A 27,993-nucleotide genomic window follows, 5' to 3' on the forward strand; every position below is an offset into this window, starting at 1 on the left:
AAAAAGTATTGCACTACTCATGAGGTCTTAACTGATGTACAGATGCATGCTTAAATGGCATAGTAACTGCAGCATGGGCTGCTCTAAGCAAGTGTGTGAGGATGCATGTGGGGGGCTTAGGAATACATTCCCACAATAACGAAAGCTCAATGGCCCATCTCACTATAAGCGAAGCTGCCATGACTCCATATTTAGCAGAAAGGGTCCTTCTGCTAAATATCAAGGGGGGGAAAACAAGAAAAAAAAAAAAAAAAAAAAGGCACGATCATGGACTGAAATGAATGATGCCATTTGGGATTTGAGAGGATTCATTTTGGATCTGCTTTACTTATTTGGGCTGGAGGAGAATACATTGATGGAATGAAACTGCTTCTATCCTGACTGTGGTTTCACTTTGTGTTTGGTATGACACTCCTGAGACTATGCAAAAGTAGTTCGTACCATCCATTGCCGTTTTCACCTACGACGTCTGCAGCCAAATCGGTCATTAGTCGGTCTTCAGCCTGCTGGCTCCCAATTAGAAAGTCAGTGAAAAAGCATAATCAGTTTTCCCGCTGCATCTGCCTAAAGCACGCTCTGCATGCCTAAACCGCAGTTCCAGTGGTATAAGCACCCCCCCCTCAGGTCTACACGTGAGAAAGGACAGTGGTGGAAAAATATCCCAATCTGACTCTCCCAAAGCTCAAACATTTATCACGACACACCGTTACTCAACATAGACACGCTTCCAAAGTGAACAGCCATGGTAATGGTTCAAGCAATTTTACCCCAATTTTTCCCAACCGCACTGAGAACAATTTGTCCAAGAACACATGAAACAAGATGGCAGCCACAGTTCCGTCTCATCCGAGGTGGCATTTATTATGGCAAAGAAACACTTATGAAACACTACAGCAGCAGTTAAGGAAAATGAAAGAGCAGTTTTTTGGACTGTGTGTCCATGTTAAAAGGTTCAATGGGATAAACTACTTTTGGGAAAAAAAAAAAAAAAAAAAGAAAAAAAAAAAAGATCTTGGACCTGATCTCACGCATGTAACACCACTGTGCTGCGCTGAGCAGTTTCTCCACAATGACGTGCATTTTTGGAGACATGTTCAGCAAATAAACAAAAACGTCACATTGCCAGAAACGTCATCATTAAAAACACTATGTCAACAATCAAGCCTTTTATCATCACAGTCTTGGTCTGCCAAAAAGCTATGGCCTAGTTTTTATTTTTATCTTTTGTAAGGACAGCATCTGTGAGGAAGTTACAGTTCCTGGGCTAACTGATCACAAAACATGGCTTGGAGCTAACAGACTTGACTGCAGGAATCACAGGGCTCATGGACTGGTTTGGAAGGTCATGGCTGAAGCTCACTGATTGGCTGGGATGAGGCCCTGTCTTTGGGCGTGTTCCAAAATGGCATTGTAGCAGAAGTAGTACTGGTCTGGGGTTTGAATGCTGAAGGCCCTCTGTGTTCTCATGCGGTGCACTGTCTGGCACACGTTAAGTGAGCCTACGTCCTGTAGCTGGGACAGACAGATGTCCAGGGCACAGAAGGTACCTGCCAACAACAGCGGGTTAGTGGCAACACTTTAAGATTACAGACAATGAAACGCTATCATGTTGGTTAAAAGCCTTATTCTCATACAGTCTGATAAACATACTCATTCAGGAAAACAGAATATTCAGGTTACTCTTTGCAGGATGTTGCTGTACCAAAAAACCTCCTTGCGATTCTTTTGGCTGCTAGCAGATTGCTGCAGCGACTCACAGTCTGCATCATCATGCAAACTTCTCTGAAAATACTTTGCAACTGCTTGCTCAGTGGTAAGAAATTTTGAAGCCATGCAACGCAAACTAGAAACAGAAGGTTTCCCATCAGAGTAAAAGTTGTGGTTTAGCATTGGAGTCAACACCTTTCAAAAGGCATGACTTATTTTGGAGACAAACCCTCTCTGTATGAGGGTCTGCAGACAGGTAGTCAAATCAGGGCCAACCGCAACAATCTGCTAGTTACCAAAGTAAGGAGAATTTTTGGTGCAGTACTCGCTGTGTGGCTAGTTCACATACTAACAGCCAGCAACCAGTCTCCAACCACTCAGGGAATATAGATTTTGTTTGCGCAACCTGTGGTTGGTGATGGGTTGCTAAGACTGTGTGACTGAGGCCTTAAAGCACAAGCACACCCATCGTGTTGGTCACTTTACATGCATCTATTCATGCAAGCCATGAAGATGCAGGTACCTGCTACAGTATTCTCACCACTAAAGCAATCTTGCATCTTTTCAAATGAAAAGATTTGTTGCTCCATCTAGCTCTGTATAATCTGTGAACGTGAGCTTCTGGATGACTAGATCATTAAAATAGTGGTAAAAACTGACAGGAACAACACTTGTGTTCATCCCAGCTGCAGCGACAGCAGACAACTTTGCTGTTGGGTGCAGTTTGTGAGGCACTGCACGGTGGGTATAAAACGGCCCGAAGCCCTAGAAGAAGGTTTTTATCCCTGCATCTCACCTGTTCTCCCAATCCCTGCACTACAGTGGACCACCATTGGCGGTCCCAGCGGGTGGCCTGTCCACTGAGATCCCAGAGCCTTGACCATTTTTCTCTGTTGTCTCTTCACAGCTCCCAGGAAGTCAATCAGAGTCACTGCTGAGGTGGGGACGCCATAGTCGGGCCAGCTGAGGTACTGGAAATGACTCACTTGTCTCTGTTCACATGTCTGAATACACAAATAAAATTTTACAGGTTATACGCTTTATGATAGAAAATATGTACGACAGAAAATGCATTCTGCTTGTTCAACTGAACCAGGGAGTGGAGTACTTTGAACATTTTAGGGAACGCAAAGAATATGATGAGGATATCAATCCCACTCTGTTACTGGTGCTTTTCAGGCAATGCCAGATATTTTTTGGCTGCAACATTAAGCAAAATGTTTTTTCTCACCTCAGTGTTGTGCAGTTCAAGAGTGGTGTGGTTGTAGTGGCTGTGGCGGTCCACCCTCTGGTTCACTACTGCTATGTGGCCATAGACCTCCTGTCCACCTTCCTCCAGAGGCCAGTACTGCCCACACTTTCTCCGACTGCCTTCGTCGGTCCTGCGACAGAGGGTCAGGACGTATTTGACAAAATTAACACAGATTCAACTTCTAAAAATCAAAACAGATACTTTTAGTTCATCAACTCCATTACCTGGTTGTCATGACAATAACAAGGACATTTTGTTCCCAAACCATCCTCCAGAAATCACCGTAGGTCCTGTCTAGTGGTCCTGCACAATACAAACACCAAAGTCGAAGACAATCAAAATTACAGTGAGTAAAAATAAATAAAATTAAAATCTGATCCCAGCGTAATGAGTCATACTCATTTAACTGCATGGAGTAGCTCCTTAATGAGATACATTAACCCACAATAAAGACAAACATTCAGCTCATTGTGTAAGACTGCCAAATAATTTTGATGGTCTTAGCAGTCGTTTCTGAATCATTGAATTACAGCAGTGAAATGTCTTCAGAAATCAGGATGACATGATCATTTCTGAAAATAAACAGATTAACTTTGGGCATTTATACAAGAACTGGTCTTCATACAGTCAGCAACTGTTAGTCCCAGAAGTGAGCAAAGGTTTTCCCAGCATTCTCAGAGGTGACGGCGTATTTATGGACACAAGCTTAAGTAAAATACTACAGAGGTCTTCAGGTGCACGGTCATTAGTGTTACTGTTCTTCCCACTGATCTTACAAATGTTCCTGGAAGCCTAGGGATTCCTGTAGTGAGAGAAGAAATGTTGCACTGCAAGTAAAGTTTTGTGCAAGGTTGGGTGTTGAGCGCGTTTTGGTACATGTTGCAAAACCATCAGAAACTGGTCGTATCAGTGCATGAGTGATTATTCTCACTCCCAGCTGTTCAAATACAATTCTACCTGAACTATAGTGTTAAAAAGAAATTAAGAAAGGAGGAACACACTGAAAACACATGAGATCTTAATGTGGGAAAAAAAACAACAACAACTCTGTACTGTGTTAGGAATGAAAGGGTGCTACATCATTGGCTGGAAATGATAATCTACAGAGGGCTGAATTCTAAGAAACCTTGGAGAGAAAAAAAGAAAACAAAAAACCCCAAACGAAAAAAGTGATACAGTGTTGATACAGCAGCTCAAGAGTACTCAGTAGTTTGTATGGCCTCCATGTGATTCTATGCATGCCTGATGACATCAGGTACTCACCACCAAACCAGTCACGGTGAACGATATTACAGGCAGCACAACATTCTCCCATTCTCCACACCCTTTCATGTTTGTCACATGTGTTCAGGGTGAACATGCCTTGATCTGTAAAAAGCATGGAGTGTGATGGACCTGCCAATTCTGGTATTCTGTAGTAAATGCCAATCGGGTTCAACGGTGCTATGCACCTGTCAGGCTCTTATAGCGCCCTCATGATGTCGGTTTCTGATTGTTTGGTCAGACATGTTCACACCAGTGGCCTACGTGAGGTCATTTTTTAATCACCAAGGGGCAGATACAAGTTCTGATGGGTTAAAGGCCTTCTTCAGCCCTGTCCAGCTCTCCTAGAGTATCTAGCCGTCTCCTGGAATCATCTCCGTGCTATTGAGACTGTGCTGGGGGACACAAACCTTCTGGCAATGGCACACATTGATGTGGAATCCTGGAGGAGCTGGACTACCTGTGCAACCTCTGTAGGGTTCAGGTATCACCTCATGTTACCAGCAGAGACACTGACAATGCTTTGAGCAGTGTACATACCTCCTAGTAACATTTTTCTCCTTGTACTTGTAAGTGTTTATATAAAACCTTACTCCAGAAGAGTTCAATTAATCAGAAATCTGCAGTAACTTACTGTAGAGTAATTAGAAATACACCTTTGAAAGTATTAACTTCTGTTATTATAATATTTATTTTATTGGGCAACAAACTGTCCACCTCAGCTTACTGCCACTGTCCACCTATATGCTTCAGTTACATTTATTGCCATTTATGACACAGCAGTGGTAGTAACAGTGCCCACTTAGACTGATGACCAAATGTCCTCATTTAAAAAGGTTCCTTTGTAGTCACACACTTATTTGGCTGTAGGGTCCACTTAACATTACTGATGATATCAGTTTGGCTCATTAACAGGACTGCAGTGTTATGCCAGTGGCATAACACTGCAAAACAGTCCTTTTAAATAAATTAACTTGTCGTACCTTGAGTACCAATGTAGGCATTCTTCTGTTTGTAGCCGTCCATGAAACTCGCATTGATGTAGTCTGATCTCTGTGAGAGCAACAAAACTCAGTCACAAAAGGTCAACAGAATGCCAAACACATCATGTCAGTTCAATTGTCGGAGCATTAGAGACTTTAGAGGAGAAAATCCAACAGTTTGGTTACACGTTTGCTTTATAAGCTAGTTGGTAGGTGTCCCGCTGAGTACTGGGAGTGCAGTAGCCAGTTAGAAGTTTTAAGCTTGACAGCTAAGAGTGACCACGTATGGAACTGATCAAATGAAATGCACATTTTTTAAAACAGCATTTACCTCATTCTTTCTGGGTTTCAAACGAACTCTCGTCTGATCAAGGCACAACACGTCGCCGTAGCGATTCTTCTCCTGATTGTAGGCTGCTCTGTAGACAAAACAAAAGTTTAATGCTGCCGCCCAATGCGGTTTACAATTACAATAACAGTCGACACACACTGAACTAAAGTTTTGCTTTTCTGGTCATGTGCTACTTAGTTACATGTGACATTGAAGTGAGGTCTATAATTTATAGAAGACTTGAAGAATTTATAGAAAACTAGAGGCTAAGTATGCAAAATGAGGAAAAAGATGCAGTCACCAAGCACAGCTATACATTCCACTTTATAAATGCCAATAAGGAACAAAACAAAACATTCTGAAAATATTAGAAAGGTCATCTATTGAAGTCGGGGTTAAAGGACATGCTGTGGAATAGATTACATTACAATGCTACTAATTTTTGTCCTTCCCAGAATGCACGCTGCACCTACAGCATAAAAAGATTACAGGTATTAATAAACTAATCTTTCTGGCAGCTCTGCTCAGCCAGACAGAATCAGATTTTAAAGTGAGCACTGAATGTGCGCCTGCTGCTCTAAACTCACTGTGCACAGTGGAAGGTTCCGGGTGGTGCTTCTTTGCGTAGCTCCTCGTACTCCTGATGGATGCCCGAGCGCTGTAGCCTGCCGAGGTGCGTCAGCAGCTCCTGCGGGCGCATGGACTCTGGTCCGGGGACGTGAATGGAGGCATCTTCAAAGGGGATGCCCACCAATTCATCCACAGGGTCTATTCTGCCATTCTGGCCCGCCAGTAGCTGCTGGTTCCAGCTGTACGCGTCCAGAGGTAGCAGGCCACCAAGGTGCTGAGGCAGACAGTCTCTGGGGAGGTGCTGGCGCAGCTCGGCCATTTTTACCATCTGAACCTGGAGTTAGGAGAGACATAGACTGAGATGGATTTGTTTTTACCCGCAAAGAAAACGGCATAAAAGGTCAAAGGCACTCTGCCCGTGAGTTTAACCTGTTAGCACTACCATATCTTGAAGGCAGACTACAATAACTGGATCTCTCTTTTGTGCACTTTACATAAATGTGAAAATGCTGCAGTCTTTCTACAGCTGGCATGCAAATACTTGTGTCATCTCACTCAGTTAGGAACCTGCGTATAGGGCTGGGTATCGTCACAGATTTCTAGAATCGATTCGATTCCGATTCACAAGGTCCTGAATCGATTCGATTCAATTCAATTTGAATCTGGGAAATTTTGCCTCAGACAGTCAGAAATATTATAATTCAGATCAGTACATTTACATATTTTTGTATCTATAAAAAGGAAGCTGACACTCGCAAGACTTTATCAAAGGTGTGAGCATCACAGCAGATGCCTTTGTGTCAAAGTAGCTGAAGATAAAACACAGAAAAAACATGAAGGTGATTTTCCTGGCCTGGGATTTTATTAAAATATTCTGCAGTACATCAAAAACGAAAGAAAACCATTAATCAACTTATGAACATTACCTCTGAAGTTACAGCGGTTTTATTAGAGACACAGCTGAGCGTTTTGCATTTTGTATAATTTTAAAAAGTTTTAATTTGTTCAGAAGCCTGTTGAACGGCAGAAATTAGGTTCTCTTTTCGGAAGTAAGTAAAAGGGGAAAAAAAACCCCAAACAAAAACATCGGCCGACAGCGCTGTAAATAACGGTTGTCTTGTGCGTAACAAACAAGTGAATAATGCAGAAAACAGATTTCGGGGATAGACGGGAAACTGTTCTTGAAGTACACTGAGAAAGAGAGAGAGAGCTGTGCATGAAGTGTGATTTTATTGTGGTGGAAGCAAAACAGCAAGAGTCAGAGGGAGTCCATGACGATGTTTATGTGAAGCTTAGTTTGGATCTTCTTTTGCTGCTGGTTCGGTCAATATTGTTTGGACAGAGATCAAACTAACAGCTTTAGAATCAGTGCAAAAAGGGCGTGAACACAAAGCGCGGACTGACGAAACAGAATCAGCGAGCTGTCGGCTTTCAGCCCCGACCGTGTCCGTGCCGTCAGGTGAGAAAGGAGACATCTCACCGATTCTGATCCGCGGGTCCGCGCAGTGTGTTTACGTCTTTGTGCCGAAGCCGTGTACCTGCTCTCATTTACTGTTTTAAATGTTTGGTGGTTGTCAAAATTTTGTGATGTTTCACCAGAGATTCTGGCATTTTGGGCAAAATACATTTATATAAAAAAAACGATTCAGGATTTTAATGAATCTATATCACGTTATCCAAGCCAGAATCGATTTTAATCGATGAATCGATTATTAAAACCCACCCCTACCTGCGTATGTAAAATTGACTTCATGATATGGAACCAATTAAAAAAAGCAACAGGATACCATTTGTTTTAAGCCTGCTTTATCCTAAATATCAGTTTTTCTCCTACTCTTAGCATAAAAATAAATACATCCCGTGCACAGTGGCTCTTAAGAAATCCATGCTAATAAAATAATGACTGGTAATAATGTAGGAGGTATCCTGACTCCAGTGATTCAACATCTAAAGCATGTGTGAGGCAGGAGGATAAGCAGTTAAAGAATCTCATAATCACAGAGCACAGTTGGTACACCGAATCACTCACTGCCTGCCATTTGAGGGGGAAAAAAAGAAACAAAAAAACAACAAAAATAAAAAAACAACCAAAAAATGAAGCTTTTGCCTTCCCTTACTTAATAAATTATCATAAAAATGAAGCTGAAGAGCTACTTTGAGAAGTAGTCAAAACATTTACCCTCTCCCTCAGTTTCTCCTTGAGAAGCAGGCTGAGCAGATTGTAGGGCACTCGAAACCACACCGGGGCACCTACGATCAGCACCTTCTTCAGCCTGGCAGGGAATGCCCCCTGGTGGACAAAGATGGTAAATTACAGTAAACCAAATTCTTTGTTTAGAACTCACATTTTAAACTTCATGATTATATTTATTAATATATTGTAAATTAAGGGGCAACCTCTCCTGTGTTTAGAGTGTAAACACAGGAGATAGATGCACAAGTACCATAAGATAAACTTGGCACTAGGTATTAAGTACACAGTATGTGTACTGTATGTGACTGAGGACAACAGCTGCTCCACAGAGATCAATATGTGGGCACAGAATACATCCCGCTGCTGCTGATGTGACCACATAATAGTCCGTGTTATTGACTCCAGCGGACATACTGCTACATGTTTAAAGTGTAACTCACTTAAATGCAGGCAATTGCAAAAATAAGTACCACTGCCACTGCATATGGATTAAGTAATACTTTAAAGGCTATCAACTCACACAGTGAGCCACTCATTTGCCTTTTTGGACAGTTACTTAAATCCTGGAAGACAAAACATCCATAAATAAATCAGATTACTACTTTCTAAGATGGAAATAAATGTGCAGTTAGCCGTTACTCTAGCCCTGGAAAGGAATGAAGACTTTCAGCTCCTTTAGATCAATGAAAGTACTGTTTACATCTGGTCCTGTGAATAATCCGAGCATGTGCATCTCATTTTTGATGTTTACAGCACCTATTCACTATACTGCACTGAAATCCCAAACCTTGAGCAAGTTGAGAATCTTCTTGCTGAGGTCCAGCTCAAAGTTTGTGTAGTTGGAGCCTGCCATGTCATAGATGAACACTAAGCCATTCCTCTGAGTCTCGAAGCTGTGACACAAAAACAAAAAGGAAAAAAATCCGGTTTTTGATCTCTTCATTAGGTCATTTAACTCATTCACTGCCATTGACGTCTATAGCCGTCAATTGCAGTGCATGAGTCAATGGGTTTAACTCATTCACTGCCAATGGCTGGCAGTGAATGAGTTAACTACTACCCGTGCTGTCAAGTGGAACTTATTCCCCACACGGCAGATAAACGTCATTTTGGGGAAGACTTAAACAAGTTCCAGTAAGACTGTCTTTTCATGTACAAAATTTGAGTCATAGGATTCCTTCAAAGAAAAGAAACTTTCACTGAAATAAAGCGAGTGATGTGTTTAAGTAAGACGTTTAAAGGCTACAATGCCACACTATGCAGTATTTCAAGGAAAAACAAATACCCAGTACTTTACCCGACACTCTCACCAAAAATTAAAAACAAAATGTGACCGTTTTGTTGCAGCTTCATTCACTGAAATCCATGTTCCTCACCTTTCCACAGCCCGATCCAGGAGGTAGAAGAGGGCCTGAAGCACCACATGGTTGCCTGTCTTGTTGGGGTGATGCAGTTTGGCTGTGTACAAGGCGATGGAGGCCCCTGAAGGGTCTCGTACACTCTGAAAATACACAAGCACACAATACTGGCAGGTTATCATTCAGCAGAGCAAAAGCAGTTTGTCACAATTTTCCAGGCAACTGCTGCCCCCCCCACCCCCACCCTGTACTGAATTGGGGATTGTTTATTAGTACTGGGTTCATTCTGTATTGTTTATTGTGGAGTTATGAGCAAGGCGGCAGAAAATAAGCAAGATGGACACACACACATAGAAATACCAGCCTTATTCTGAATATCTTTATATCTAGCATTCAAGTGTCTCAAATGCATGAATTATGATGCCATTCTTAGAAACTGTGTGGTTTCCGAAGGAGTTTACTAGAGCTAAGTGTGACAACAACACCCAAACAGAAGTGCAAAAAGAAAGAATGGAAAAAGAAAAATGACCACAGGGGGGCACTTTGGTTCACATGCTGGCTGGTTGCCAGCTCAGAGAAAGGGCTGTCAACAGTTCAACAGAATGAACAATTGTTGTCATTACTGATGCCGCGGGTCTTGGATCTCTTCATTTTCTTCCTGGGGTAAAGACAGAATGCATTTTCTGAGCCAAAGCTGAACTGTGCTGAGAATGGGGGTGCCCGGGGAACCGAGGCTCTTCACTCGAGTGGAGCTGGTGACCAGAGATCCTCTGGAAAAAGCTCCTTTGTAAGTAAATAAGCCTGTATTCTCTGGCACGAGGGCTAAAAATACACCAGACAGGATGTGAAGCCCGCTGCCGAGGCTGGAGAACTCCGACGTCAGGCGAGAGGATGTGTAGCATCAATGCCGCTGTGGCACGTCAGCGGGGAAGGAAAAAAGGGAAATGCGGGAAAATGGGAATGTGTGTGTGATTGCATGTGTGTGCGGTGGAAGTCGGCATCTTTAACGGTCACAATTTGGCTGACAAAAGGCCAGGAAACACACTTGGAACGTCAACAAATAGCCTGCACCCCAAAAAGCACATCAGGATGAGGGCTTAGTTTTTGAACATTCAATCTAAGGAATGAAGTAAAGTCATTGTTATTGTTGTTAACGCAGCAGCATTAGAAGCCTGATGAAAAGACACACAAACACTAAACGTCACTGGAATCACTGGGATGAGGTACGTTGTAGAAATTGACTAAACATATACACGCACAATATTAATACACAACATTTCCACGTGGGCACGTTACACATTACACCTTGAATGAATCTAAAAATGTGGAGGATATTTCAGGAACGCACTTACCAACACAGTGAACTTTCCACTGAGCAGCTCGGACCGCAGAGGCTCCTCCTGAGGCTGAAGTCTGACAATTCCTTCTTTAAGACGCGTTTCCTGAAGAAAACAGATCACAGCAGGTGAAGGCAAGCTGTGGGGCAGCTCTAACAGGCCGTCACTTTGAGGTGAATTCCTTTCTGAACAATAGTGAATCACCTGCCTGGCTTTCCTGCCGGGAGGATTCCTCTCTGCTAGCCCCCCCTTCCACTTTCTGTGGAAAGTCTTAAACTTCAGCTTAGGCGTGTCTTTTCAATTATAGTTGATCTTACAGACTTTTTGTGAACAATATTAAACTAGAGATACTTTGAGTTCCCGCTGTTGAAATTGGCCAAATTAAAACGCCTCCTTTAGTTTTAAATGAAGCTTTTCTACAGATTGACGGGAACTGCTGCAGCTCACGATTTCTCTGCAACCCTTTTATTCCTTTTAAGACTGTAAGCACTCGGGTCTTAATGGTAACGGATGTACAGATTCAGACTTCACTAGACTGCCATTACTTCATGAAATACGTCAGAAGGAAACTGTAGAGTTACATATTAGAACACTCCCTTTCCACAAAAAGCATTCTTGGTTAAACCGTACAGCTTTCCTGAAGTGCTTACTTGCCACTCTAAAGATGATTGAAGATTTATTTATTTATAATTATTTATATAGCACCAACAACAACAGTTGCTTCATGGTCTTTATACTTTAAGGTAAACACTTTAATTATACAGAGAAAATCCCAACAATCAGACAAACCCCTATGAGCAAGCACTTGGCAACAGTGGGAAGGAAAAACTCCCTTTTAACAGAAGAAACCTCCAACAGAGACAGACTCAGTGAGGGGCGGCCATCTGCCACGACTTGATCCAGCTCCAACTATATAATTTATCAAAAGGGAACGTTTTAAAGCCTAATCTTAAAAGTAGAGAGAGTCTCTTCCCCAAATGGGTCTGAAATCTGCAGGCTCTGCATCCCAGTCTACTTTTAAATATTCCAGGGACCACAAGTAAACCTGCAGGGTGAGAATGAAGTGCTCTATCGGGGTGATATGGCGCTACGATGTCTTTAAGAGAATATCGTACCAATTTTGCACTCCGTCATATAACAATCTGTGGCCTCAGACCGTAAACACAGGGGGTGATCTGCGAGGCGGTTTGTTTTTTAAAACTGGATATTTGCAAGATGCTACATTTTCTATGACCCACAACTATTAAAGTTTATAGATAGTAACCCTGACAGCAAAAAGACTTCAGAAAATTTGTCGTGTCCCCATAATTAAACCCCGACTAATAACCCCCTGCATACTGCAATGCATTTCCTGTTTATTATTTAACATCATCACAGGGAAAAAACATGTTTTTGTGCATTTTAAAACCTCACAGTAGCATCTCATTGTACAATAGGAAATGAACAAGTGGCAAATTGATCCTTGAGGTTTATCATTTGCCACTTTCGCGGCACTAAACCAGGTTCGATTCTTCATTTTATGGCAACACTTAAAGCCGACCTCTCATTTCCCTAACCCTCCAAACAAACAGCGCACTGGAAACTTTCCCTCCAAGCCCCCTCCCTTCCCCCATTCTCCTAACGAATGACTTGTCCCCAGCCTCGTCCTGGTGCTGACGCAGCATTAAGCTGTGTTAAATGAGCTGCAGCGTGGTAGGGGAGACTAATCCTTCTTAAAGTCACACCGAAGGCGGTCATGAGCGAGCCAGCTACTCACTGGTGAATGCTACCTTGATGACTGAAATGACTTTACAAGAAAAGGACGGTGCCACAAGTACAATCATTAAGAAGTTAGAATTTGTGTGAAACTTGCCTGGCAACTTTTTGTTTGTCAATTTGATAAATGCCATTCTGCATGTTCATATTTTGAGCAGTATTGACATTTAGAGGGTAAACCCCCCAAAAAACAAAACCTGCAGTAGGACCTGATGCCCTGAAAGTTTCACCTTTATCAGTTTCTGACTTGATAGTCATTTCACCAGATGTCCTTTCTGTGACACGTAGTGTCAGGTGAGTCCTCAGATTCACCTAATCCTTTTTTCATTTTGACTCTTTGGTGATCTCTCGATATCCCCGCACAAGAAGATTATACAGCCAGCATGCTACAGATATACAGTATGTTTTTAAACTTTTTTCACTGCATTTCTCCCCAGGGAGGTGGCTAAGAGCACAACAAGCAAACAGGAAGCAAAAAAAGAGAAGATCAGCCATGTCTATTTGACATGAATAGCTGTCATTTGCCTGTTATGCTTCAAAAAGGCTCCAAAATACAAAAGACAAGATCACCCCCACCCCACCCCCACAAAGTAAACTGAAAAAAAGTCACGTGCCATCTAGTTCACTTGACCTCTAACACAAAGTAGTTACATCCAGCACTATTTTTGTGTTAACATGGTTTAGCATGCACGCCCAACATGTGAAACTTCATGTTCCTCCTTTAGACAGACTTCATAACCTCAGCTGACCAAACCAGCCCCTATTTTGATTCGCAACAAGCTTTCTGGAAAGCTTGAAAAGCCTGAATACCGCTTCTTGAAATATCCCCCGATGTAAAATTAAAAAATAAAATAAGTGCGCGAGTTGGTGTGTGTGTCAGGCCCCGAGGTTTGTGATGCATCTGCTCAGGCCATCTCTTGCTTGGCAACAGCCTCTGAGGAAATATGCTCAATGAAAAAGGGCCTTGTGCTGCCATTTCTGGGCACAGTGAAGACACCCCACACTCGTCAACCAAGAGGGACGCTTGTTGTCAACTGCAGCAGATTTTATAAAAACTACACAGAAACCCAGAATATAGCACTAAGTGTACATTTTCTTTGGAACAAGTCAGTAAACTGTAGTTATACGTCAGAAGCAACGTGTTACAGATTCATAACAGTCTGCTGCTCTCAGTTAGAAATCTAAATTTAGAGCAGCTATTAACTGGAAACCATCTTTTCACCAAAACAACTGCTATAAGCTTGAGATGAGTCAGGGCTTCAATTTTTTTCCCTCCTTTAAAGGAGCTAAACCTAACCTAACGCAGGGGGCTTGTTTGGGTGCAGTTTGACCCTGGCTGACGGAGGCGCAGCGTCACATATCACATCATTGTCACTAAGGTGTTCTTTCACCTGCTTGTGACCTTAAGCAAAGCAGAGGCCTTATAAAAACAGCACCCATCTGCACAGCCCACAGTGACAACACTAATCCAATCTCTGCCTTTAGCTGATCTCACCATTGTACCATAAGGATGTGTGCCCCCCCTTCAAATGTGGGATAAATTAGTTTCAGGATTTTTCTTTATTTTTTTTTTTTTTTAAATATACCCACACTTTGAGATTTTGGAGTAGTCAAAGTGCGAATTAAAACTTGCCAACCACTTAAATTGTGTTTAGTTTGCCCGGCGTTTTCAGTTTCTCTTAGATTGAAAACTATTTTGTTCTAAACCTGAAAAAAAACTGAATCTGAAATTTATTTATAAAATTTCAGGTGAGATCTGGGGAAGTTTTTTTTGTTTGTTTTGGTTTTTAATATTGCTGGGAGGGAGAGAAAAATGGGAAAAGAAAAAAAAAAACCCCACTTATACTGAATGTTATCTATTGCGTTTAAGTGTTTCGAGCTCTAGCCACTCCCGTGTGTGTGACACAGCAAACCCAGGTGAAATGAAAGATAACATTGTTCGGTTATGTAAATGAAATCAAAACCTTGCCAGGACAAAGCCAAGAACAAGCTTAAACATACATGGCAGGTATGTTTTACACAACCGTAGCACTGTTGATACTGAACTGTATGTAGGACCTGTTTAAATACTATGTACTAAAAAACAAACAAAAAACCCTCCAAAACTTCCAGCTTCATATTCAGTGTATCCTCAGATTTAATGGGGACTTGTAAACTTAGCTGTAGGCTGAAATTACAGTAGACTCCTTCAACTGAAGGGGATGAATCCACAGCAGCAGAGGGAGGACAGAGGAAAGGGCTGATAATGACTGATGCCCTTACCCTGTAACTGTGGAACAGCTCGATGGCTCGGAGGACGTCAAACTTGCGAGCCATGAGGAACTTGACGGCCAATTCCCTGGACAGCGGAGACACTCCATGCTGACTGGTCCACTTGTTGATTTCCTCCAGAAACTGCCTGGTAGCCTGAAACACACACAGATGTTGTCAGAAAACTCTGCTGTCCCAAAATCTGAGGGTCAAGCAGGAAGGAAGTGAAACTGGGGGTTTGAACTTGATACATCCTCAAAGGAAGTGCTATCTACGGCCCCAGAGATTATTTGATGCAATGTTATGGCCTGCTGCAGTGGGGGATATGCTGCTGTATATCCTTGAGAATGAAGTAAAGAATGTAGCAACAAGCAGAAAGAAGATGAAGTAAACATTTACACCAAAATGAACACAAAAGTGGAGTGACACATGCAAATGGACACGTGTACATTACGGGGAGACATTTGTTGCTCGAAATAAAACTCGCAGCCTGAAGCATGAGCTGGGGAAGATAACCGAATCCTGCAAACTGGTGTTTATGACATGAAGCTGCTTTAATGACAAGGCTGCACAGACTTTTAATAGTACTTGGCAGTGAAATTACTTGTCTAGCTGTGGAGCACCAGCTTTTTTTTTTTTTTTATAAAAAAACAAAACAAAACAAAAAAGCCCACACAACACGGGTAAAGTCGTGTGTCCTGAGCTTGCTCGAACTGAAAGGTGTGTGTGCCTTGTTCCAAGAAATGGAACTGCGTGTCAGCATTATTCTTTCAAGAGAAGATGATTAATTGGCCATCAAACTCTGCATCTGAGGTGAAGATGATAATTGGTTTCTTAGGAAATCTGGCTGCAACTACAGGAAAGAATCTCTAATGGACCGAAACAGAATGGCAAGAAGCGTGAAAACAGCAACTGATGTTATGATTACTGGGGGTTATCTGGCATTAATGCCCAATATTTGCTCCCCTTTTGTGGTCTCTGCTAACAGTAAGGGAAACATCTGGCTCTTTAGCTCCCAAACACTCCATATTTTCACTAGCCTTTTGTTAACTTTGTCTATGTGCCACATGGTGCTGAGCAGGTACAGCCAGCTGAAAACTGCTGCAGCCAAAAATGACACCATGAGTGATGAAAATGAGCCAAAACACGAACGCTGCATGCGCCAACTCCATAAAGCTCTGCACAGCTGCAGGGAACTGCAAACTCACGGCACTCCTCTGTGGGATCGTCACATGTGATGCCTATAAATATGTTTTTATAACTTCCTTAAGTAACAAAGTTCTCTCCCTTTTAAAAAGTGTGCTTTCAGCATTGTGATACCTTTAATGTCTTGCTGGCTTCATGCTGCACTTGTAATTTAGAAAAATGTGTTTAACTTCGAGGCCTTCAGCTCATCTTGGAAGTAACTTCTGCATTTAGCCTGCAGTCATTCAGGGGCTTCCTGCCTCTCCCCTCTTATTATATACACTCCCTCAGCCCCCCCCTCCCCTTCCAATCTCTGCGTTAGCGAGTCAGCACCAAGTGAATCCTTCAAAAAGACGACAGGAGGAGGCAATGAAAGCTCACGCTTTCAGAAAACACAGGGTTCCGCTTTTCTGCTCAGGCACGGCAGCAGTGGGGCACGCTCGGGAGACAGGAAGTCAAGTTCAGGGAATCCGCAGCTCTTCAGGAATACAGAACGATCCCTGATGAGCGCCGAGCCTGAAGACAGGATGCCACTGTCTCCCCTCGGCAGAGCTAGTGCTTTCAAAAGCAGGAGGGCCTGCAGCTTTTGCTCTGTTCAAGAGGCCTTAGCATGCAAGGGATGAGGGATGATTGCACCTGACAGGGCTGAGGCCTGTTGACATCCGATTCTCATGGGAAAAAAATGTGGAAGGGAAGCGGGGGAGGGTATAATGAGTTATGAGGTTTTCACTGTAGAGAAGATACAATGTGTCATAAAATGTGGGAATGGCCAACAGAGAAGAGCAAGGAAAATAAAAATCCTGGAATGAGCCATTAAGATACACCTGCTGCGATACTTCTGAATGTATGTACTTCATGGTACTTTCTTCTGAGCAGCTGGGGAAAAGCTGCCGACACAAAATTACTGCAAACTCATTAATGTGTCCTACACAGACATGCAAACAAAAAGGGGCCATTAAGGGTCCATTCCTCTAAATGTTTGCCCCGCCACATGCCTGCCTGGAATTCCTGCCACGGAAAAGTGACAACCGTGTCTGCAGATTTCTCTTGTGAATCCAGTATGCCAGATTCCAAACAACAGGGTTTAGAGAGATGGAAAACAAACAAACAAACAAAAGAAATCTGTCCATTATTGGTCCAACAACCAGAAACAAGCGAAACCAATAAGGTCCTGTTTTGGACCACGGAGCTAGGTCCAGTTTACCCAGTGCCCTTTGCAGATCTGTGCGATACACAAGCAGTGGACTTCGGACTAGTTTGTTTTGTTAGATATACCTCCATTAAAATATATTGGAAATATTTGCAGGGAAAACTGTGATAAATCTACTCAGCGATAACAAGAAAAAAAAAAAAAAATCTAACATACATGCAATCCGCAAGTGGGCTTGACAAGCGAAGTCCTCAGTCAAAGCAAACGCATTTGACGCAACTCGCAACTTTAAAGAAAATGATCCAGATTCATAACATTTATTGGCTTCTTCCTCTGGCCGCCACCTCTCCAGCACATTTCATGACATTCAACGTGGGATGTTTCCTTTGCTTTGGCTCCGAGTACAGCTATCTAATATTACAAAATTCTAGTCTACAAATCTAAAAGCACAACAGGTATTTAATATGGGCCTTGTGCTCTTTGTTGTTGCTGCAACGTTAAGCGTTTGCGCTCTTTTGTTGGCCAAAGACCGCTTCCTGTCAGGTTACCTTCAGGTACACTCAGGTTTCCAAAAACTTCAGCGGTCTGACAGCTGCTCATAGCCTTTTAAGGACAGCCTGCCAACTCCAGGTGGTGACCCTGTGTTCCAGTAGAAGCCAGTCTTGTTTGGCTTTTCTACACTGGGGCCATATCTGCCAAGAGTGGAATGTGAGGATGAACCAGTTTGTTTTCATGATAGCACACCGGATTGCTGTGGAAGACTCACTGCAGAGGAGTGACTTATTCAATTCCTGGAGGATGCATAAATATTTGGCTGACTTGCCCCACTTTTGAAATAACTGGAGATTTTCTTTTTTCCTTGAAGTTCAATTACTTAAAACAAAACAAAACAAAAAAAACAAAAAACAAAAAAAACAACACCACTTGATTCGAGCTTATGTGTCCTGCCATAGCCAGAGGGATTTCTGTGAGCACAGAATGAGTTTGTATCTAGTCACAAGTCATCCTGACTGCAGAGAGAAACATTTTCTGGCCTGACGTTACATAATCCTGTTTTTGTTGTGAGTGTTGTTCGCTGGTTGTGGCGGACGATGACAGACAATAACTAATTGATCAGATTTGCTGTGGTTGCGACCTCCTGTGTTGGGAGTTAACTGATGAAGTTGTGATTGATTATTAGCGCTAAAAGCAAAGATCCAGTTGTACAAACATGTTACAACACCCCACCCTAAAGGGGTCACTGCTACAGGAAGATGTCTGCTATAGGGAGAAAGGGGCTATAATCAGCAGCAGTCAGGAGTTAACAGATTCAAGAAACTAATGAACCATGATATCACTTTCACACCTTTATAATGCTGCACTTTGCATTGTGGAAATCATTACTGATAGCAGCATACTGGCAATGCATTCATTTAGTCAGCATTTCCACTTTGACAACTGAAAGTTGATTAACACACATTATCCTCTACACTCCTATTTTCTGTGTGATCCAAATGTCATGCCACACGACTATTATTATAGTACATTCCCCTACATTCATTGACAACCTTTATTCTATGCTGCTTCAACCCACGTTCTTCTAAGACTAAGGCTCCTGCCACAACTGCCCACCATGCTACGAGCATGCATGTTGAAAAAGTAGTTCATCAATAATGACTAAATAATCTTGCAATTTGTCTCCAAGGAACAACGTCGTGGTAAGCTGCAATTACCATCCAATACTGCTATACTTTTTATGTCAAGGTAACTCCAGGGTGACTATTTTGAGCAACAATGTTGCCAATCAGTTATCGTGATTACTTTCTATTCATTTTTGTGAATAAAACATCCCAGTCACATCTTCCTTGTGTCTGAGTTAAGATCCATGTGCAAAGGTTTTGTTCTGTCCAGTCATCAGTAGAAAAACTGTATTTAGTAAACCAGGATCAAAAACTCTTAACTGGACAGAAAAACAAAGCACTGTTTGCATAAACTTTGCCTGATGAGGGTCTGAGGCCCAACATGTTATAAGTAAAACAAGTCAATTCTTTCTGTGCATGTTTACTTCAAATAAGCTTACAGTAAACAATAATATTTGCTCCATATTGATATAATGGCATCAGAAAGTTGCTGCAGATTTGTCGACTGCACGACCATTATGTGAAGGTGCTCTATTGGATTGAGATCTGGTGATTGTGGAGGTCACCTGAGTTCAGTCTCACATTCAAGATCCAAGTTTTGTGACATGCTCTGTTATCCTGCTGAAAGCAGCCATCAGGAGACGGGGATGGACATGGTCAGCAACAAAATCTAAGTAACTTCAGGTGTCTAAAGGATGCTCAGTTGCCATTAGGAGACCTAAGTGTGTCAGGAAAATATCCCTCACACTATTATACAACCAGCCTGAAACGATAATACAAGGGAGATGGCTCCATTTTTTCATATTCTTTATGCAAAATTTTTCCAATTTTTTTTTATTTTCTGATTTTGGTGAACAAGTATCATCTACTTCAAAGTTTAACATGTTGTGGGTTCAGAGATGCTGTTCTGCACACCATGGATGTAACAAGTGGTTATCAGACAAGCCAACTCACCCTCACTTCAAATTTCTTCTGTTGTCCAATTAGCCTCAATTTCCCCTTTCTTAACTGACAGTTGTGACACCCACGTGGTCCCCTGCCACTGTAGGCCATCTGCTCCAACGTTCAATATGTTGTGGCTTCGGAGATGCTCTTCTGCACACCTCTTGTTGTAACAAGTGGATATTGAGTCACTGTCGCCTTCCCATCAGCTTAATTTTTTCATACCAGTCTCTGTATCCCCCCCAACTTCTCTTCCGCATCCTGATGCTCACTTTGAACTGCAACAGGTTCTTATTGATCAGTTCTTCATGCCTAAAATGCACCGAGTTGCTGCTATATGGCTGATTAGAAACTCTCATTAACCAGCAGTTGAATGGTACATAATGAAGCACCTGATTAATGTGCAAACTGGAATTTTCACATGTACCACAATGCTTGGTTATAAGAACTAGTCCTGAATGTCTCAGTACTGACATCAATAATCAGTCCGCTGTATTTATAATCCGAGAAGGATTCGTGGTGACTGTATCAGTGTGTCAGCTTATATTTTATGGAAGGATTACTGAAAACAGTGCTGCAGGGGTGTCTGCAGTGTCATGCTTACACTTTGATCTTAGGAAGAAGGCTGATGCATTTCTTCATCATTCCCCCCCCCCCCCCCCCCCGCCCGCCCGCCCGGGATTCATGGCTGCCCGTCACATGGTTTTTCCAGCATTTATTTGATTACAGATGCCATGCTAATCTATTTACAAATGTAGGACTGCTGTTGCCAAGCGCCTTCGATTCACTTCACTGAGTCCCATTTGGCACGAGTCAATACCAAAACAGGAAGTCAATAACGTCACTATCTCCCTATTCCCACTTTCCCTCACTCTGCTGCTTCCGGGGAGTAGACTCTACTCAACACACACACTCTGTAACTCATAAAGTCCCCCCACCCAGAGTCTAGTGGAAATACTTTTAACAGCTGCCTTTAGAATGAAGTACCACTACACCAGTGTATACTCCCAAGAGAACACACACACACACACACACACACACACACACACACACACACACACACACACGGCTGCAGATGTAATGAGGGCGTCCGGTACCCTAGCAGGGGCCCTGGCTCACACAGGAAATGGAGCAGGCAGATAAGGAGCTTTCTGCTGGCCAGATGATGAGGACTCGGTGGAAAGAGAAAGCACGAGCATGACTGGCACCGAGAAGTAGTATATATGAGAAATCGAGCTTCTGCAAAGTCATAGTTATTCCACCACAGTAACTGCACTGCTCTGCTGACGCTGGATTTCGAAATAATTGGGTAAGCTTAACAGCGAGATAACTTCAACTGGTTATGTCTAAACCAGAAGCTGATGAAATCTTACATAATCTAATACGACAGCCATACATAAACCCCTACCTTCATGAATGAGTTAGACTGCTGTTGATTCAACTTGAATTTATTTTTAGAGGCAGCAGTCTGTGGTGCTTTTATTATTATTATTATTATTATTTTTTAAACTGAATTATATTGAGAAACGTCCTCTACTATCTCGAGTATCATCAGTGACATCAATGAGGTGGAAAAAATACCAGAAACTGTACGACAACCCATAGAGGATCAAACACTGATTTCTGAGAACAGATGGTTATGCTAACTTTACATTTAACACCCCCCCCCCCAAAAAAAAACCCAAAAGAAGCACAACTAATCTTTAAATGTAAATAAATGTGGAATGCATTTGTTTGCAAATCATATAAACTCTGTATTAGGGCTGGGCTATATCATACCGTTCACGGTAATACCGGTGTAATTTTGGGCAACGATAAGAAAATGAAATATCGCGATAGAATATGGGTAAAACGCGAATGCGCAGCCCTATGTTTACATACGCACATGGCGGCGACACAGAATGAGAAGAGCGAAAGTGGATCGTTGAATGAAACGGATGAACCAGAACTAGTTTGTAAAAATGCTGCAACTTCAGTGGTGTGGAACTGGTCTGGCTTTCATCCGTCAGATACACAACAAAGCACTATTTTTGGTAGAGCATGCTAGCAGGCCATCGTTATTACCGTGTTGTTTGGAAAATACGGCACACTTAAAATCAATCCTTTGATTTTTCTGAAAATCGACAGTGCCCCTTATAATCCCGTGTGCCTTATGTATGAATTCTGGTTGTGTTTACTGACCTCGAAATGAAAATCTGTCAAATGTTTCAGTACGACTTTGCTAAGCTACGAACCCGCACCGCTTGATGGATTGTCGGAGCATTACGGCTATTGTAGCCAGGAGCCTCGCGGAGTGATACGTACTGTGCTTCAACATAATATTACCGTATTGTGTGTATAAGCTATTTTTAAGTTTTGTGGATATTATACATGGTTATGCTGAGGATATGTCGGCCAGTTTCCACTGGAAATGCCTTTTGGTTAAACTGTCAGCAAGGAATTTGCATTTGCACTGTTACGTTTTTATATAACTAATGCACATAAAAAAAAGCTGCTTGTTTAAGTGAAAATACATTGATGGGTTTGTTGCACTAATAAAGTTGTGGAGTTGTAAAGTATTTTGTCTAGTGTCAATTATATCGTCAGTTATATCGTTATCGTAAATTTTCAAATGTATATCGTGATAAATATTTTTGGTCATATCGCCCTGCTCTACTCTGTATGTAATTGAGAAAAAACACAAAGGCAGTTTTGGGTCTTTGCATTTCATGATGCATGACCTATCTGGACTGCAGGCAGGCCACCTTAGCAGCTGGTCTTACTACTCAACCGTACTGCTACAATATGTGCAGAATGTGAATGACATTACAGTTCTTGAGTAAACAAAGCCGTCCCAGAAAGAAGGGAAAACCTGTGTGGCAGTAAATGCTTAAAAACCTGTTTATAACATTCATGTCGCCTTCACTGATCTCCAAGTTACCAATGTCAGTGGTCATTGCAGGCTGTATGTTGACAAATTATCCAGATAGCAGCATTGCAGCATCCATGACTTCCAAATCAAAATTCCAAGTTTTCATTCATCCACCACAGTTTTTCCACTTTGACTTCAGTCCATCTTTTATGAGCTGGGATCCTGAGAAGCTGATAGCATTTCTGGATCTCTCACATTGTGTTTTAACTCACATTTGTAAATGCAGTTTTTGGTACGTCTCCCATAGCCCACGCAGATTTTTTTTTTTTTTTAAACTCAGAAGAGCATTTGATTTTAAATGCAGAGCCGCCCCAGGGCCCAAAAAAGAAAAATCAGGGCCGATAAATATTGGTTTTTGGCCTCGTGTGCAGGGATTTCTCTGGATTCTCTGAATCTGTTAATGATACCATGTACTACAGATAATGAGAAGCCTAAACTTTTACTTTGAGAAACATCCTAGTTAAACTGTTGCCCATGCGGTCTTTTGCAGAGCGCTGAGCCTCTTCCCATCTTCTGACTGAAAAGCCTCACAGGGATGTTCTTTTTATACCCAATCATATTACAAACTAACCTAATTATTTCTGAGATGTTCTGCCAGAAACCTCCCTTCCTCCCCCCACAGTACACAGACTTTACAGTCTTTCGTGGCCCCAGTCTCAGTTTATCTGATCATTCATCTCGGTGCTATTTTCAATTACATTTCTATTTACATTTTTGCACACATGCTATTTTTCCTGAAAACAGCCAATACCGAATAGCACATCACAAACACTTTAGTTATCAAATCTGAGTCAGAGGCTCACTCATGTTGAGCAAACGTTTCAAAATAAGTTAAATAACAGTTTGCGAGGAGAAAGAAGAAACATGCACGACACTGGTTCAGTCTCTTAACCACATAGAGGAAGTCAACCAAATCCTCAAGCACTTAAAGCAACATTTTTCAATACAGAAAGTGGAAAATCCATTCTGCAAGCTAGAGCATATAGTCAGGACTGGATCATGTGACCCTGAATCCTCCCTTTGTTATGCTGCAATAGGTGTAGGCTGCTGGGGGATTCCCATGATGCATTGAGTATTTCTTCTTCAGTCACCTTTCTCCCACACCGTGTGTTAATAAACCTCTCTGCATTGAATCATTACTGTTATTAATCTCTGGCTCCCTTCCACAGCATGTATTTTGTCCCATCTTCCTCCCCTCACCCCAGCTGGTCGCGGCAGATAGCCTCCCTTCTCAGAGCCTGGTTCTGCTCGAGGTTTCTTCCTTCCCACTGTTACCAAAGGGCTTGCTCATAGGGAGTCATGACTGTTGTAGGGGCTACCTTACAATATAAAGTATGCACACAAAGCTTCCATTAAATGCATGTAAAATTATCCATCCATTCTCTTTCACTTATACTTATTAGGGTTGTGGGGAGGCTGGAGTCTATCCCAACTGCCATAGGGCGAGAGGTGGGCTACACTTTGGACAGGTTGCGAGACGGTCACATGACTAACACAGACAGACAACCATTCAGACCTATGAGCAGTTAAGAATCACCACTTAACATAACCCCACTGACTGCATGTGTTTACAGTGTGGGAGGAAGCCAGAGTACCTGGAGAGAACCCACCTAGACACTGAGTGAGAAAAAAAAAAATCATTATCAAAGAATATGGGCAAAACGGAAGCAACACTTCCTTTATAATTTTGTTGACCTTGACTACAGGTTCACTCTTGCCCGTTTGTTTTCCTCTCTCTGCCGTCTTCATTGTGCTCACTTCTGTTCTCTCCGACTTTGTGCTGTTACCCAAAAGTTCAACTGTAACAGCGAAGCAGAACTTACAAACCAATGAAAGGCATAAACTGCTCCTCATTTATAACAATATTCAGACTGACTACAGGCTGCTACTGGACGTAAACTTCCTTTCGACTTGCTCTCACCTGGATCAGGAGCTGTACTGCAGACAAACAATGAAGCGCAGAACCGGAATAGAAATCTTTAACAAACTAAAAAGTGCGCAAATAAAGTACATCAGCTCCTTTGCTGGTATATCACTAGTTGCCAGCAGACTAGTGGCTTGAAAAGCTAAAATTAGCAAATAATCTCTGGTGATTTAGGCTACATTAGCTAAGCTAATCACTGATTTGTGTCATGAACAGTGTTGGTCAAGTTACTTGAAAAAAGTAATCAGTAACTAATTACCGATTACTCCCCCAAAAAAGTAATCCCGTTACTTTACTGATTACTTATTTTCAAAAGTAATTAATTACTTAGTTACTTAGTTACTTTTTTAAAACACGATTTACAACCTGAAGAGGTGATAAAGCGATAGATCTTTCAGCCCAATTCTACTTTTTCTACATAATCCATCATACAAAATGTAATCAAATGGAAACGTCTCTTTTTAAAACTTGTTTTATTAGTTTTAACCTTTTAACTTTATGCATCAAGCAAAAATTAAATTATATGCAACATTCTCTGACTGGAAGAAATTTGTTTAACATTTAAACTTATTTTCTGCACATTCCAGCACATAAAATATATTTTTTTTGTGTGTTTACACTCAGTCTTTCAAATAGATGCAAATAAAACACAGCAGAAAATAAATAACATCAAAGATTAGCGGTCCTGTTGCTCTATTTTCACCTGTAAAGCAGGAGTGGCATAGGCGGAGGTTTACCCTGGTGCAGGTGTGCCGCAGCGGTCAGTGGAAGAATCCGCGAGTTTCTCTGTGAGTTTCCCATTACATCTTAGCGCACTTGGTGCTTGCTTGGAAGTTTAGGGGGTTTTTTTCGCTGTAAAAAGAAGTTTTCTTCCCACGCACAACGGACACTAATGTTTTTGTCACTTTTTATGGAATCAAACTCAAAATAAGGTCAGTACTTCCACGCTTTAAACGCTGCATGCTCATACTCTCTCTGCACTCAATATATGATGCACTGTTGATCTGCACACAGCTGTTGTCACGAACGTTGCACTCGCTTATGTCACTGTCATGAGACATTCTTGCAAAAAAAAATCATGGTTTTAGTAACGCAGCGTTCCTACGGGAAAGTAACGGTAATCTAATTACCGTTTTTGCAATAGTAATCCCTTACTTTACTCGTTACCTGAAAAAAGTAATCAGATTACAGTAACGCGTTACAAGTAACGCGTTACTGCCCATCTCTGGTCATGAAATTACCCCTGCATATTCTTTCTGGTGCAGCAACTCAAGTCTTATCTAGAGTATTAATGACAAACCACACTGCTGAAGAAGCAACTCCTCTGTGAGAGACTGAATCATCATAACACCAAGAACACTGGGCAGTTTTCTTTAGGGGTGGTGTGATGAAATTGAGGGACACTTGAGCACCCCTAAAAAGAGTCTGAACTCGCCTATGTAAGATACCGATACCAGCATCGGCATCGATACCATCGATATTTCGATCTGCCCACCTCTACCATTCATGCATAACTCTACTACTACACTCTGTTTTATAGCTAGGTCTGTAAAAGATTTCCATCCTCATATGATTAAATACTTGAAATCGCAGGAATATTCAACTCAAAAATCACAAGTCAAAAAAGAGCAAACAAGTAAATCTTTACACTTGAGGACCTGTTCAGACATTATCGCAAACAAACAAAAACAAAGGCTGGCTGCTTATCTGTCCATCATCTAAGGGACTTATCAAGAAAATCCTTCTGCTCCAATAATCAAGAGTCTCATCATTCCTAGAATAAACGCTCCGTTCTTCGGGCTCAGAGTTCTTGAAGCCTAGAATGAGCCAATAGGCCAATTCCTGTTCTTGGAATAGTTTTCTCAGAATTCTCCCACTTCTCACTACTTCCAAGCCTCGAAGTAGAAAAACAGGCCAATAATGTCGAAAACGATATGATAACTTAAAGCTGGTGTTTAAAAGTGTGGGGACAGAGTTTGCACGGCTATTTTTACTTAAAGCAAACAACAAAGTACTGAAATATTTGAGAGAAACGCACTTCCTCCATCCTTAACTTGGAAAGTGCGGCGATATGTGCGTTAAAATGTGCTCGGATGGCACGGTATGACTCTTTACGCTGAGCCAAGTTTCTACTGTGTACATTTTGTCAAAGACCGGCCAGCGTTTCCGACTCTCGCGGCCAAGCAGTTTCCCGTCAATACACCGTGTTTAACTACGACACACGAAACAAACATGCCCCCCTTCCCTTCCATTTTCTAGGGGGGCGATAAAGACAAGCTCGGCCTGTGCTGCAGCCCATCAGCTCAGCCGCTGACAGTGATGCAAAGAGAGCAGTAATGCGCCAGAAATCGATACAATATTTCCGCTCGGCATTCAGGACCGTTTCGGAGCACAGCCACCATTTGCGCACTCGCAGTACACAGGGCAAAAAAGCCTCCAGGTAGAGTCTCGAGACTGAAAGATTTTTATTTATTTATTTATTGTTAGCCAACATAACCCAGAAACGAAGAAGTGTAAAAGACACGGACTCTCAGGGCCTACCTGCTCTTCCTCCGCTGATAAAGTAGCTGCCATGATTCCCGTCAAATCTTTGACCACTTCTTTTTTTGTTTCCTTCCCGACACTGATCCGTTTCATACAGCAGAGGATGTCGGTGATGTCGGTGTGTCTGTCCCTCGTGTGAAAAAACGGGGTTTGGAGGAGGAGGTGGAGGAGGTGGAAGAGGAGGGGGAGGGTTGTCCCTCTCGCTCACAAACTTGAAGGCATCTAAAAACGCCACAGTTTTCAGCCGAGTGTGTTTGCTTCTGATACCGCCTGCGATCGCGAAGCACGCGGGCCAATTAGCATAAATCTACCAGTCTACAAACTCGAGCGAGCCGCTGATGTGTCAGATTTCACCGAGAAGGAAATTAGAAATGGAAAAGGGAAGGAGGGGGGAAAAGCACGGCGCTCGGAACAGCCTAGACGAGGACTCGCTTCATTCAGCTCGGGTTCAGACCGTGTTCAGCACACGTCGGACTGCGGCTGCCCGCTGCCTCCTCCAAGCCATGTATCGCAAGTTTTGAAGCTGTGAACCTCGCCTTTATGCTGTGAGACGGTGACACGCGCACGACCCTGAGCACCGCGAGAGACAGCAGGCTTTTCTCTCTGCGTATTGCTGCGCCCCCCCTAGTGGATAAGTCGAGAACATGACGAAAGCACACTGACCTCCGCCTTCATTCATAAAAATAGAAAACTAACAGGGGAAAAAACGTCACTCTTA

The 27,993-nt window shown here is 42.3% G+C and overlaps 1 protein-coding gene across 1 annotated transcript; it reads right to left on the reverse strand.

The window, feature by feature from the left end:
• Positions 1–27,882, reverse strand: ptpn9a (protein tyrosine phosphatase non-receptor type 9a). Its single transcript, XM_080864686.1, has 13 exons — positions 27,273–27,882; positions 15,013–15,156; positions 11,011–11,100; positions 9,677–9,801; positions 9,088–9,193; positions 8,286–8,396; positions 6,124–6,440; positions 5,537–5,624; positions 5,206–5,275; positions 3,184–3,262; positions 2,939–3,089; positions 2,504–2,711; positions 1–1,547 (listed from the first exon to the last, which is right to left on the reverse strand). The coding sequence occupies exons 1-13, from the start codon at positions 27,366–27,368 to the stop codon at positions 1,357–1,359; spliced, it is 1,776 nt and encodes a 591-aa protein (XP_080720812.1). The 5' UTR covers positions 27,369–27,882; the 3' UTR covers positions 1–1,356.
• Between the last annotated feature and the right edge of the window lie 111 nt (positions 27,883–27,993).

The sequence above is a fragment of the Rhamphochromis sp. 'chilingali' genome (genome assembly GCF_963969265.1).
Source record: "Rhamphochromis sp. 'chilingali' genome assembly, chromosome: 2".
NCBI classification, from domain to species: domain Eukaryota; kingdom Metazoa; phylum Chordata; class Actinopteri; order Cichliformes; family Cichlidae; genus Rhamphochromis; species Rhamphochromis sp. 'chilingali'.

What these genes read in the sequence shown, in the direction of transcription:
- ptpn9a (XM_080864686.1), bottom strand. Translation starts at nt 27,368, where the DNA reads ATGAAACGGATCAGTGTCGGGAAGGAAACAAAAAAAGAAGTGGTCAAA. An exon ending in AGCTGTTCCACAGTTACAGG is followed by an intron (nt 11,101 to 15,012) that starts GTAAGGGCATCA and finishes TGTTTTCTTCAG; the next exon opens with GAAACGCGTCTTAAAGAAGG. An exon ending in GGAACCTTCCACTGTGCACA is followed by an intron (nt 5,625 to 6,123) that starts GTGAGTTTAGAG and finishes TTTTGTCTACAG; the next exon opens with AGCAGCCTACAATCAGGAGA.